Source organism: Puma concolor, chromosome D3 (assembly GCF_028749965.1).
Source record: "Puma concolor isolate L17-30 chromosome D3, mPumCon1.1.hap2, whole genome shotgun sequence".
Taxonomy (NCBI): Eukaryota; Metazoa; Chordata; class Mammalia; order Carnivora; family Felidae; genus Puma; species Puma concolor.
Window position 1 is genome coordinate 6,210,298 of NC_141678.1, and position 14,097 is coordinate 6,224,394.

The following is a 14,097-nucleotide window of genomic DNA, read 5'->3' on the forward strand; positions in this document are numbered from 1 at the left end:
GGATCCGTGAAACTAAGCAAGACGTAAAACAGGGCAAAAAGCAAGAATTACTCATGATCCTTTCCAGTAAATGACTAAGACCTTTAGGAATGGTCTTATTCCTAAACAAACGTGGGGGAGGAGTGGGGGGGGGTGCACGCCTGTGCGCACGCAGCCATGACCAATGGGTTCTTTCATTTAATTTCTTCTGTAATCAGAGAAATAAGAAATCATATCTACCTGGGAGTTCTTCCTCACTTTTAGCTGCTGGATATTTAAAGAGATTTACAGACTCTATTAACGTCAGCCTGGAAGAAATGTCGTCTGAATTCTTATGAATCTGGTGGACAAGGGACTCGAATTTCCCAATGGCCTGTTTGCACCGAGTTATGTAGTCAGCAATACCTTCGGAAGGAGAAAAGAGAGAGAGAGAAAAGAAAAAGATACTTGGCTTTCAGCTCTTTCTGTCCATACCCTGCCGACCGACATCCAGAATGTTAATATTGGCATCCCTTCCCAGGAGAGACCATGTTCATTCCATCCCCTTGGGTATTTGTGGTAGCAAACATCCACGTAGCACCCTTGGGGACCAGGACAAGGAGCCCTGTTCTCAGAGTCAACTGAACGATACATTTCTCCTGCTCAGATTTTAGTAAATCATCATCTAAAGCACTGTGAGGAGAAACAGAAGGTCCAGCTCTGTTGTCTTCTCACTGGCATGACAACCTGAACCTACACCCTACCCTGATCCACGTACATCGCCTTTGGCCTGCTGCTTAGACAAGTAACCAGCAGGGGCGCATGGGGGGGCTCACAGTCGGCTAAGCTTCTGACTTCGGCTCAGGTCATGAGCTCATGGTTTGTGAGTTCGAGTCCTGCGTCAGGCTCTGTGCTGACAGCTCAGAGCCTAGAGCCCGGAACCTGCTTCGGATTCTGTGTCTCCCTCTCTCTCTGCCCCTCCCCTGCTTGTGCTCATGCTCTCTCACTCTCAAAAAATCAATAAACGTTAAAAAAAATTTTTTTAAAGAAAGAAAAATAACCAGGAATAATATGAATAGTAAACCTGGATTAAACACATGTGATCGGTCACATAGTGGTCTAAGCATATTATTCTGTCATCAATTGTTTACAACAGTCCTGTGAATTGGGTACTAATATTATGCTGAACTTAAAGATGAGGATATTGAGCCTCCACAAGGTTGAGTCACGTGGGCGGAGCTGGACTTTTAACCCAGGGGTTTAGCTCCGGAGCCCAAGTCCAAACATACATGTTTTCCACACAAAGGAGATAGGAAGAAGAGAAGGAAATGACAAGGAAAAGAAAGGAGAAGATTTGAAAATAAGGGAAAGAGGAAGAAGGGGGAAAAAGAAGAACAAAAATGCCTTTTTAAAAAAGTAAAGGGAACTTCTACTTCCAGGAGGAGGGAGGAGATGTGCTTTTCCTTATTCCTCCTGCTAATCACAGTTAAGAACCCTGCACATTATTTATCAAACAAACATAAGACTCTAAAAAATGGAGAGAAGCCAACTGGCTAGGGACCTTGGGTCCCCACTCAGGGACCCAAGGGTTCACAGTGATGAATTTCCTGGGTTCTTTTTCCTTCTATATCTCAGATGCGGAGCTGAAGAAGCTGGCAACCATAAATGCCAAAGTCCAAAAAGAAGCCTGCTCTCTTTAGCCAAAGGACCAGGAAAGGGACATCCTGGCAAGATAGAAAATTTTACAGTCACTGCTCTACTCCAAACTCCATAGACAAAACCATGACCTCACTCAAACTCATTCCAGTAAGAGCCAGCTGAAGAGCCTAGATTTCCACCTTCATAAAACTGTGATGAGGCACCCCAATGTCTCTGACCCTCATGCCTGTCATGATCACATCAGAGAAGGCCATGGAGGCAGACGGAATTACGTTAAAAAATTAATTGTATGCCTATAGGCTAGTGGCAAACATGTGGACACCAAAATTAAATTAAAAACACAGTATCATTTACAACCATTCCACAAAAAATTAAATACTTCAGCATAAATCTAACAAAACACGTACAAAACTTGTATGTTGAAAATGACACAGTGCTAATGAAAGAAATCAGGGGCATCTGGGTGGCTCAGTCAGTTGAGCATCCAACCTCAGTTCAGGTCATGATCTCATGGTTCCTGGGTTCAAGCCCCACATTGGGCTCTGTGCTGACATCTTGGAGCCTGGAGCCTGCTTCAGATTCTGTCTCCCTTTCTCTCTGCCCCTCCCCTGCTTGCATATTCTCTCTCTCTCTCTCAAAAGTAAATAAACATTAAAAACATGTTTTAAAATTAAAAAAAAAGAAATCAAAGATCTAAATAAATGGAAAGATATACCATGTTCATGGATCACAAAGCTCAACCCAGTACAGATATCAATTTTCCCCAAACTGATATACCGAGTTAACACAATTCCCATCAAAATCCCAGCAAGCATTTTTTGGTAGATACAGACAAGATTATTCTAAAATTTATATGGAAAAACAAAGAAACTGGAACAGCCAAAACAATTTGCTTAAGAGAAAAAATGGGTAGAATCGGGCTACCTACCCAATTTCAAGACTTAGCATATAGCTACAGACACATAGATCAACAGAACACAAAACCCAGAAACAGACCCATACAAATATGACCAACTGGTGTTTTACAAAGGTGCAAATGCAACTTAACGGGAAAAAGTCACCCTTTTCAACAAATGATGCTGAAGCAATTGGATAGCCATAGTCGAGGAGGAGAAATTAGCCTCACCTTAAGCCTCACACTTTGTACAAAACAAAAAAAAATCAAGATTGATCACAGACTTACCTATAAAATATAAAATTATAACATACTTGGAAAAAAAAGGAGAAAATCTTTGGGATGTCAGTCTAGGCAAAAAGAGTCCTTAGACTTGACACCAAAAGCATGATCCGTAAAAGGAAAACTTGATAAATTGGGGTTCTCAAAATTTTAAACTTTTGTTCTGCAAAAGATGCTGTTAGGAGAATGAAAACACAAGCTACAGACTGGGAGACAATATCTGCAAACCACGTATCCCACAAAAGGCTAGTATCTAAACCATATAAAGAACTCTCAAAGTAAAAAAGCAAACAATATAATTAGAAGATGGGCAAAAACACACAGACATCTCACCAAAAAAGACATACAGATGGCAAAGAAGCACACGAAACGATTCTCGGCATCATTCCCCAATATAGAAATGCAAATCAAAGCCACAACGAGATCATCACAGAGCTACATGATGGCTACAATTTTTTTTTCTCCTTTTTTTTTTTTCAACGTTTTTATTTATTTTTGGGACAGAGAGAGACAGAGCATGAACGGGGGAGGGGCAGAGAGAGAGGGAGACACAGAATCGGAAACAGGCTCCAGGCTCTGAGCCATCAGCCCAGAGCCCGACACGGGGCTCGAACTCACGGACCGCGAGATCGTGACCTGGCTGAAGTCGGACGCTTAACCGACTGCGCCACCCAGGCGCCCCTACAATTTTTTAAAAATAGTGATAATACCAAAATACTGGCCAACATCCAGAAAAAGTGGAACACACATTGCAGGTGGAAATATAAGATGGCACAGCCAGCTCCACGGCAATTAAAAAAAAAAAAAAAAAAAAAAAAAAGACTAAATATGCGAGTAGTATGGGACCCAGAAACTGCACTCTTGAGCTCTTATCCCAGTGAAATGAAACTCACGTTCACATAAAACCCCACACACAAATGGCTTTATGGCACAAACGTCTACTCATCATAGCCAAACCTGGAAGCAACCCAGATATCCTTCAACAGGTGAATGGCTAACCTAACTGTGCACATTGAAACCATGAGATTTCAGTCACCAGAGGAACACACTACCGATATGTGCAACGTCTTGGACGACCCTCCAGAGAATCAGGCTAAGGTGGCAAAGTCAACCCAAAAGGGCATATATGATTTCCTTTATAGAGCGCTCTTGAAATAACGAAATTATAGAAATGGAGAATGGATTCGCGATTGCATGGGTTGAGGCTAGGAATGGGAGTGAGGTGGGTAGGACTTTAAAAGGGCAACATGTGGGGTCCCTGGGTGGCTCAGTCAGTTGAGCGTCCGACTTCAGCTTGGGTCATGATCTCGCGCTCCGTGAGTTCGAGCCCCGCGTCGGGCTCTGTGCTGACAGCTCGGTGCCTGGAGCCTGCTTCGAATTCTGTGTCTCCCTCTCTCTCTGCCCCTCCCCCACTTATGCTCTGTCTCTCTCTCTCTCTCTCTCTTTCTCTCTGTCAAAATAAATAAACATTAAAAAAAAAATTTTTTTTAAAAGGGCAACATGTAGAGCGCCTGGGTGGCTCAGTTGGTTGAGCGTCCGACTTTGGCTCATGTCATGATCTCACAGTTTGTGAATTCCAGCCCCACATCGGGGTCTGTGCCGACAGCTCAGAGCCCGGAACCTGCTTCAGATTCTGTGTCTCCCTCTCTCTCTGCCTGCCTCTTTCTCTCTCTCAAAAATAAATAAACATTAAAAATTTTTTTTAAATAGGGGCGCCTGGGTGGCTCAGTCAGTGAAGCGTCTGACTTTGGCTCAGGTCATGATCTCACAGCTCATGGGTTCGAGCCCCGCGTCGGGCTCTGGGCTGATGGCTCAGAGCCTGGAGCCTGCTTCCGATTCTGTGTCTCCCTCTCTCTCTGCACCCCCGCTCCCTGCTCACACTCTGTCTCTCTCCCTCTCTCAAAAATAAACATTAAAAATTTTTTTCTTAATTTTTTTAAAATAAATATAAATAAAAGGGCAACATGAGTTATCGCTGCGGCATGGAAATGCTCTGTGCCTCAACTGTCAACGCATCTGAGTTGTGAGTTGTACTATAGTTTTGCAAGAAGTTACTGCCAGGGCACTGGGCAAAGGGTAAACAGGACCTCTCTGTATTAATTCTCACAACTGGGTGTGAATCTATAAATTATCTCAAAATTAAAATTTTTAATATTAGAAAATAGAAAAATATTAGGAAAAACAGTAAAGGCTGCTTTATTTTTGGAGGAGAAAGCACTGGGTCAGCAGGGTGTCCAAATCTTGTCTTCAGTCCCCACAAAAGCCTTGAGATGAATTCAAAGTTCCACCAAATATAAATGATTAATATTCAAAACCTGGGTGTTGACCGTGTCTATAGACATGCAAAGATTATAATTCAACTAAAATAACCTACAAGCATATATTTTTTGCATTCCAAAGTCTAAAAGGCAATGAATAGGAGGATGAATTATGTTACCTAGTGAGTTCCAGTTTAACCTCTTATATCCAGACCTAAACACTCTTATCAACTCCTGGGAATGATCGTCGAGAAGCAGAGCCTCTGCCTCATTTAACTTTCCTACGAGCATGTGATAATGATCCAGCATACGCTGTATTCCGTCTGTGTACCTGTGCGTTACAGGAAAGTCATTGACATGAGGACACACAACAGAGCTCGTAAACAGCTTACCCTTTATCTAGGTTACCAAAGACCTTTCACCAGCCTAAAACTTTGATCGAAAGATTTGCAGAAATTTAAAACAATGCCAACCTTCCCACTAACTTCCTTTTCTGGAAAATATCGGTATACTTCTCATTAGGAAGTGTTTGTTTGTTTTTTTTTTTAACACATAACAGGTTTGTTATTGTTACTTTCAGGTGAATGGATAGATACACAGTTCACACATTGCTTCGTTTTAATTTCCAGCATGGTAAATGCCGGTAGCTATAAAATGCAGACAAATGAAAGCAGGAGGGGGTGGGGTTCTCAATAATTTGTAACGGAATGGAATAGAAAGGGGTCCTGAGATCAAAAAGTTCCCTGTTGATTTAAGAGACAAATCTTTTTACCTAAGAAATTTGTCCTCCTGGAGAGCAACATTTCTTGCTAACTCGGGGACGGGGAATCCTAACTGTTCCAAGTACTTTGCTTCATTAATAATCTCCCTGAGAGCAGGTGAAAAATTTATTACAAACACGGCCCCCTTCTCGGAGTTCGCGGCCTCATCAGCAGCGGCAGAAGTCTGTGGAAGAGACATTTCACAAGCATGGCAAGGACGGTCCAAGAAGCGGTCCAGACGACCCAAGTTCAACGTAAATTTGCAGACGATCAGCGTAGGGCCCTTGATGCCCTGATAGACCGGGAGGCTGGCTGGAGCTAGCTAGAACACATATTTTGTTCAGTAAACAGGGTTTAAAGAATTCGACTTAGCCACCCACGTCCAAAAAGTGGTCAATCGCATGCAAATCAGGAATTCTGGCTTCCCTGGAAAAACCAGGAACGCTGACAAGCAGAGACCGGGATTGAGCAGGAGCTGCCCCTTTTGATGGGACCCAAGCCGTCTCCAGTCTGGCCCTCTGCACTCATTTCAGAACCTACTTCAGGGTTTCAGAGGCCACACACCTAGAGATGCTGTGTGCGGGTCTCTCCTCCCTCACGGCTAGTATTTCTTTACGGAGCGTCTGCTGGGCAGCAGGCTCCGGCTAAAGCACTGTACGTAAGGGTGAATCGTGCAAAATGGTGTTTTTTCCGTAGCTCAACTGTCAGCCATTTCACACCCGGTTCAGCTAATACTTTGTGTGTTGACGTCATCTGATGCAACTCGTTTTACAAATGGGGAAACTGAGGCTCGGTGTGACGCCGCTCGCCCACAGAGTCAGCAGGGCTGCCGGATTCGGGCGCATTTCCTAACCGTGACCTTATGCTGCCTCCGCCTCCTCCCTCTCTGCCCCTGTCCTCTCCTCCCTGGACAACCTTGGCCCTTCTCCGTCTTCCACTTGGAAATACCTATCAACGGCAAACCGTGCCGACAAACCAGACCTCCAGAAAATCGCAGACGCCATCACCTAACCTGACCGCCACGATCTGGACAAGGGTCTGCAAGTACGTACCTTAGTAAGCAGACTCTTCTTCATAAGATTCGGCAGGGCCTGTTCCGTTACCTCTTTCCACAGCTCATACTTTCTGTCTTCATAGTCTTTCATTGTCCAACCCACCTCCAAGTACTTCTGTCTCACCTGTCAAAGAACTCAGCAATCGTCAGTTTGTCCTCAGAAATCTAACACCTTTTCCTCTCTTTCTCTCACTCTATTAAAAAAAAAAAAATGTTGGGGCGCCTGGGTGGCGCAGTCGGTTAAGCGTCCGACTTCAGCCAGGTCACGACCTCGCGGTCCGTGAGTTCGAGCCCCGCGTCGGGCTCTGGGCTGATGGCTCAGAGCCTGGAGCCTGTTTCCGATTCTGTGTCTCCCTCTCTCTCTGCCCCTCCCCTGTTCATGCTCTGTCTCTCTCTGTCCCAAAAATAAACAAACGTTGAAAAAAAAAAAATTAAAAAAAAAAAATGTTAGTGCATTTTGCAAAAATAAGTATACAGATTTCCAAGAATTTTGCAGGGTATGTATGAGAAGGTATGGCTTGAAATCCAGGCCGATGAGCAGAGATCAGCAGACCTCAGCCCAAGAGCTAAGAACGGCTTTTACCTTTTCAAATTTATGTTTAACGTTTATTTGTTTTTGAGAGAGAGAGCATGCACAAGAAGGGGAGGGGGAGAGAGAGACACACACAGAATCCGAAGCAGGCTCCAGGCTCTGAGTTGTCAGCGCAGAGCCCAACGTGGGACTCGAACTCACGAACCGCGAAATCGTGACCTGAGCTGTAGGACGCTTAACCGACTGAGCCACCCAGGAGCCCCTACTCTCTGGACCTTTCAAGAAAAGATTTGTCAACCCCTTCTATATAACATTCAAAACCCCATGGGTGGGGGAGGAACAGTATTATCAGAAAGATGGTCACCCTCCAGAGAAGCTGAAAATCAAGTTCAGGGAGAAGCCCATGTGCCTGTTACCTGGAAGATATCATATGTACAATCATATGTATGAGCCTGAAATCAGGGACCACAGGAAAGGCCTTCTAAGTCGCAGGCCAGGATTTGCTTCTCACACCGGCGGCTCTAGGTCGCCCGTGAGATACGCCCGGCGACAGTTCCGGGGAAGCAACATACCTCTCTTCCTCGGTCACTCTCCAATATCTCCTCCACTTCCTGAAATCGGAGGATGGTGTGCTTGATCCGAAAGAACAGGGACCGTTCCCAGTAGATTGCACCTGCTACCGGAGGGTGGTTCTTACACAGTGGCGGGTTGTCCAGGTTCTGAACAAAGAGTTTATTAACTATGTCGATCTGAAAAGCAATCAAAAGTGGTCTGTGATATGCATCAGCATGTTCGCCAAGAAAGATTTAACTTGAGATGTAGGTCTTTACATTTTTAATGTTTATGTATGGCGGGGGCAGGACAGAGAGAGAGGGGAGAGAGAATCCCAAGCAGCCGTCAGCACAGAGCCCGATGCGGGGCTCGAACTCATGAACTGTGCGATCATGACCTGAGCCGAAACCGAGAGTCGGATGCCCAATTGACTGAGCCACCCAGGCGCCTCAAAGTTTACCATGTTTAAATGCATTTCAGTGGCATTAAGCACATTCACACTGTCACACAACCACCACCTGCATCCACCTCCCATGAAACACTAACTCCCCCTCCTCCTCCCCTGGTCGCTGGTGCTCTCTACTTCCTGCCTCCGGGAATCTGACTCCTCTAAACACCTCATGTAAGTGGAATCATACAGTAATTGGGGTTTTTTTGACTGGCTTATCTCACTTAACATAATGTCTTCAGATTCATCCATGTTGGAGCATGTGTCACAATGTCTTTTCTTGGGGCGCCCGGGGGGCTCTGTCGGTTGGGCGTCGGACTTCAGCTCAGGTCCTGATCTCACAGTTCGTGGGTTCGGGCCCCAGGTTGGGCTCTGTGCTGACAGCTCAGAGCCTGGAGCCTGTTTCAGATTCTGTGTCTCCCTCTCTCTGACCCTCCCCTGCTCATGCTCATGCTCTGTCTCTCTCAAAAAGAAACATTAAGGGGCACCTGGGTGGCTCAGTCGGTTAAGCGTCCGACTTCAGCTCAGGTCATGATTTCACAGTTAGTGGGTTCGAGCCCCACGTCAGACTCTGTGCTGACAGCTCGGAGCCCGGAGCCTGCTTTGGATTCTGTGTCTCCCCGTCTCTCTGCCCCTCCCATGCTCATGCTCTGTCTCTCGATAATAAGTAAACATTACAAAAAATAACAAAAAATAAACATTAAAAAATTTTTTAATACATAAATAAAAATTTTAAAAAGAAAAAGAATATCCTTCCTTTCTAAGGCTGGGAATATTCCATTGTATGGACAGACCACATTTTATGTATCCATTCATCTATCACAGTTCATGAGTTCAGGCCCTGTGTCGGGGTGTGCCCTGACAAAATGGGGCCTGGTCGGATTCTCTCTCTCCCTTCCCTCTTCCCTCCCCCGCTTGCTCTCTCTCTCTCCCTCAAAATAAATAAACATTTTAAAAAAGCATACTTTTCACTTTTTTAGGGTATACACCCAGAAGTGAACTTGGTGGACCACATGGTCTGGACCTGTATTTTATTATTTTTTAAGTTAATTTTTGAGAGAAAGAGAGAGAGAGGAGAGAAACAGAGCACGAACCGGGGAGGGGCAGAGAGAGAGAAGGAGAGAGAGGGAGAGAGACACAGAATCCGAAGGAGGCTCCTGGCTCTGAGCTGTCAGCACAGAGCCTGATGCTGGGCTTGAACTCACGAGCTTCGAGATCATGAGCTGAGCTGAAGTCAGACACTTAAACGACTGAGCCCCCCAGGTGCCCCTGGACCTGCATTTTAAAAGAAGCATCTCCACACTCTCATGTGGGTAATTAGATGTGGGAGACAGAATAACATCCCCCCCCCCCATCCCCCAGGCATCCCCTGGTCCCGATGCCCAGAATCTGTAAATTTACTACATTACATGACAAAGGGGAATTGAGGTTGACAATCAGCTGACCTTATAATAGGACGATGACCCCGGATTATCTGAGTGGGCCCAAGGTAATCACAAGGGCCCTTACAAAAGGAAGAAGGAGGCAGAAGAGAGGGTCAGAGTCTTTCCCCAGGCGGAAGTGGGACTAGCCATCGCTGGCTTTGGAGATGGAAGGGGGCCATGAATCCCTAAAAGCTGGGGGGAAAAAAAACCAGGAGATCGAATCTCCCTAGAGACTCCAGAAAGGCTACAGCCCTGTTGACTCCTTGTTTTCAACCCAACGCAACCACTGTAGACTTCTGACCTTCAAAGCTTCACGTAAAATAACAAACCTTTACTACAAAGTAAAGGTTTTTACTACAAAGTTCGTAGTCTCTTGGTACCGCATCAAGAGGAAACCACATATTTGGAGACCAGTTTGTCCCTTTGTATTTTGCTAACTGACGTTGACCAAATTATTTCACATATTCTCATTTCATCCTCTGAATAAGATGATAAGTTGGGTTTTTTTGTTTTTGTTTTTTTTGTCTCTTTCTCCCACTCAGTACTTGAAGGAAAAATCTGTGTTTCATTTATCTATCTCTGTGCCTAACACCATACCTGGAAATATGTGAGCACCGGATACATTATTCTGAATTAATATGCAGATACATACATGATCTCGGCACACGATTAGCTAGGACTTCTGCTGTTATTACTGTGATTATTACAACTACAAACTCGTACAGAGCCCATCACAATGTAAGGTATATATCATACTTGATAAATTCTTACTGAATTTCCTCACTAAACAAACCCACTTTGTTTTGGTTATCTGTGGCATGTGACATGCTCACTGGGGAAAATTCCACAGTCTCTCTGAATTTGAATAGGAGAGACAGATAATGGCCCCATTCAGTTCTCCACATTTTGCCCAGTGTCCTTCCACTGCTCTGGCACCTGTCGATCTTTCAATTACCTCTTTACAATACTGTGCCAGGATATCATTAAATTTCATCATCATTTGCCGATTAATAGCGTCCCGTGAACGAATATGCTTAAATTTTAGAAGCATGTCAAACGCTGCTTCAGCTGATCGAAGTGTCTTAAAAGATTCATCAATAAAATTTTTTGCTTCTTTTTCAATAACCTGCCAAAAAAAAAAAAAGCAAAAGTCAGAAACACAGCCCTCATGTCCCCGTAATTATCCTGCAAAAACAAAGTGGCAAGAAACAAGCAAAAAACAAATTTGTGACTTGCGATAGATTTCCCTTGTGCTTTAGTGGAAGCTGGCACCCAGTTAAAAACAGTAGACTGGCGGGCGCCTGGGTGGCTCAGTCGGTTAAGCATCCGACTTCAGCTCAGGTCACGATCTCGTGGTCCATGAGTTCGAGCCCCGCGTCGGGCTCTGGGCTGATGGCTCAGAGCCTGGAGCCTGCTTCTGATTCTGTGTCTCCCTCTCTCTCTGCCCCTGCCCCGTTCATGCTCTGTCTCTCTCTGTCTCAAAAATAAATAAAACGTTAAGAAAAAAAAAATTAGAAAAAAAAAAAAAAAACCGTAGATTGGCCACATTGGTTTTCTGTTCCCCTCCCCTTGTTCCACTCAAAATGGTAGGAAGGAAATTTTTTTTTAAGTGTTAACTCCTACAAACAAAGAAAGCAGAAGACGACACAACAGGAGAGAAGATAGTTCAGGAGTCTTAGGCAGATGGAAAGTAACTCTACAGAAGGCAGAGGATTACAATGAAATGTTGGCAACAGGGGAACAGGCAGGTACCTGTTTACTCCCCACGAAACCTCCATGAACGTTTGGAGACACAAGGCACCAGGAAGGTGAGGGGCAAACACAGGATCCCTTCTCCGCCCTGCACAGCCAGGCCACCATGTATCCTCTATACCCTCATCCCGCCCCAGTCTATGAAGAGTGTAAGGGTAGTTCTAGAAAAATTAAATCAGAAGGACAGCAGAGTTGTGATAATGCTAGAAGCTAGAAATCAATGAACAATACCCTCAATATCTGAAGAAAAGTTATTTCTTTTTTGTTTGTTTGTTTAAGTCTTAATTTGAAAGACTGACAGAGCACAAGCAGGGGAGGGGCAGAGAGACAGGAAGAATCCCAAGCAGGATCCATGCTATCAGCACAGAGCCCGATGCAGGGCTTGAACTCTGGTCATGTGAGATCATGACCAGAGCCGAAATCAAGGGTCAGGCACCCAACCGACTTAGCCATCCAGACGCCCCCCCAAAGAAAAGTTACTTCAATCTTAAATTCTGTACCCAAGTTTATTCCAGAATTCACACAAGACATAAAAGAGAGATGTCCCATGAAACCTTTCTTAGGAAGATACTAAAAAATGTGCTTCAGCAAAACAAAGGCCTAAACAAGAAAAGAGGAAGATGTGAAATCTAGAAAACAGGATCCAATACAGAGGAGAAAAGATGAGAAGTCCTAGGGTGACTACTTTGCAATAAATCTAAAGAGCAAACAATATAGACTGGGACAGAAGGACAGAGAGCTCTGGGACAAAGGCCCCTAGGAAAATAGTAACACTCATATTTTTAAGCAGACAGAACCCATTATTGATAAATATGTGGCAGAGATGTTAGAGCAGTTGGGGAAAAAAATAACAGGTATGTAAATAACCAGGCAAATAAAAATAAAAGCAATGATTAACTTCAGGAAAAATGAAGGGTTGAACAAGAAAGGCAGTGTGCTTATGATGTGCTTCTTGGCTCAGCAGTGAACACTGTTTGCACAGACATAAGGAGTAAACACTAATCATTAATTTAGCCAAAAGTTATGATAAATCTCTGTTAGATGACAGGGGGGCAAGTGGGTATGGGGAAGGAGTAGGACAGTAAAGTCCATATCTACTCTGAAAAGTTAACAGTTGTCTAAAACTGATTATATTAGATACATCAGGAAATAACCACATTGGCAGGTTCTTTAGGAAATATGAAGGTGAACAACAAAAGAAACATCTAGAATTGTGAAAAATGACATCAAGAATGGGAATGGAGAAGGTTAAGCATGGGGCTGTTTTTTCTTATTAGTTGCCTTTTAATATTCCTTGACTAAGTGACTTCAATGAAAAATTCAATTTAAAAATTAGTAACACTTAGGGGCACCTGGGTGGCTCAGTCAGTTACCGTCTGACTTCAGCTCAGGTCACGACCTCACGGTTTGTGGGTTTGAGCCCCACGTCAGACTCTGAGCTGACAGCTCAGAGCCTGAAGCCTGCTTCAGATTCTGTGTCTCCCTCTCTCTCTCTCTCTGCCCCTCCCACACTTGTGCACTCCGTCCCTCCCTCTAACTAAATAAACATTTTTAAAAATAAAAATTAATAGGGGCGTCTGGGTGGCTCAGTCAGTTGAGTGACTGACTTCAGCTCAGGTCATGATCTCGTGGTCCATGACTTCAAGCCTTGCATCGGGCCCTGTGCTGACAGCTCAGAGCCTGGAGCCTGCTTGGGATTCTGTGTCTCCCTCTCTCTCTGTTCCTCCCCCATTCATGCCCTGTTTCTTTCTCTCTCTCTCTCTCTTTCTAAAAATAAGTAAATATTAAATTAAAAAATAAATAAAAATAACACTTAAAACAAAATAGAAGCTGAGAATACACCGGATGTAATTAAAATGGAAATGTTTAGATAACCCAAGAACAGTCTGGGGTTGCCCATATAAAAAGATGCTCTGGTTATAAAAACAATTACTCAAGACCTAAAATGGGGACGCTGCTGATGTGCCTCCCACATGAAGCTGAAAGAGTAACCACGATGGACCATACACCATCCTATCACGCTGTGTGGTGTGAAACCATATTCTCAGCTACAGCCTCTCTTTGACAGGTTCTGCCTCCCCCGTACCCCAGGCCACAACCTCCTATATCATCTCCCCACCTCCTCTCATTCCTCAGCCTAAATCAGCCTATGCTGTGACCAGAAGAACCTTCCTCAACCATAATTCTGATTACCTCACTCTATAACCTCAGTGGCTCCCTACTGCCTACTAAATCAAGTCCCATTCTGCAGCCTCCTATGTCCTCCCCAATTATACAGCAAACCCACCTTTGTAGAGATGCTACTGTGTGTAGCTTGACTTAACCTTATTCTGCCTAGAGATAGGAATGGGGACAAAAAAGATTAAGGAATGTTCATTTTTATCTTATATTCCTCGGTATCATTTGTTTTTATTTATTTATTTATTTAAATTCAAGTTAGTTGACATACATCTGTAGCATTGGTTTCAGAAGTAGAACCCAGTGATTCATCCCTCATATATGACTCCCCGTGTTCATCCCAA

General features: G+C 44.2%; 1 protein-coding gene across 2 annotated transcripts in view; it reads right to left on the reverse strand.

Moving 5' to 3' along the window:
* DNAH10 (dynein axonemal heavy chain 10) overlaps positions 1-14,097 on the reverse strand; it is a 143,742-nt gene that overhangs the window by 95,787 nt on the left and 33,858 nt on the right. Inside the window, exons 12-17 of one of the 2 annotated variants that reach the window (XM_086681488.1) lie at positions 10,779-10,949; positions 7,972-8,148; positions 6,866-6,991; positions 5,825-5,997; positions 5,232-5,383; positions 220-384 (exon numbers count right to left, since the gene is read on the reverse strand). In XM_086681488.1, coding sequence (XP_086537614.1) covers positions 220-384; positions 5,232-5,383; positions 5,825-5,997; positions 6,866-6,991; positions 7,972-8,148; positions 10,779-10,949 — 964 coding nt within the window. Of the gene's footprint in view, positions 1-219; positions 385-5,231; positions 5,384-5,824; positions 5,998-6,865; positions 6,992-7,971; positions 8,149-10,778; positions 10,950-14,097 lie in introns of those variants that run through there. The other variant, XM_086681487.1, reaches the window with a different exon arrangement.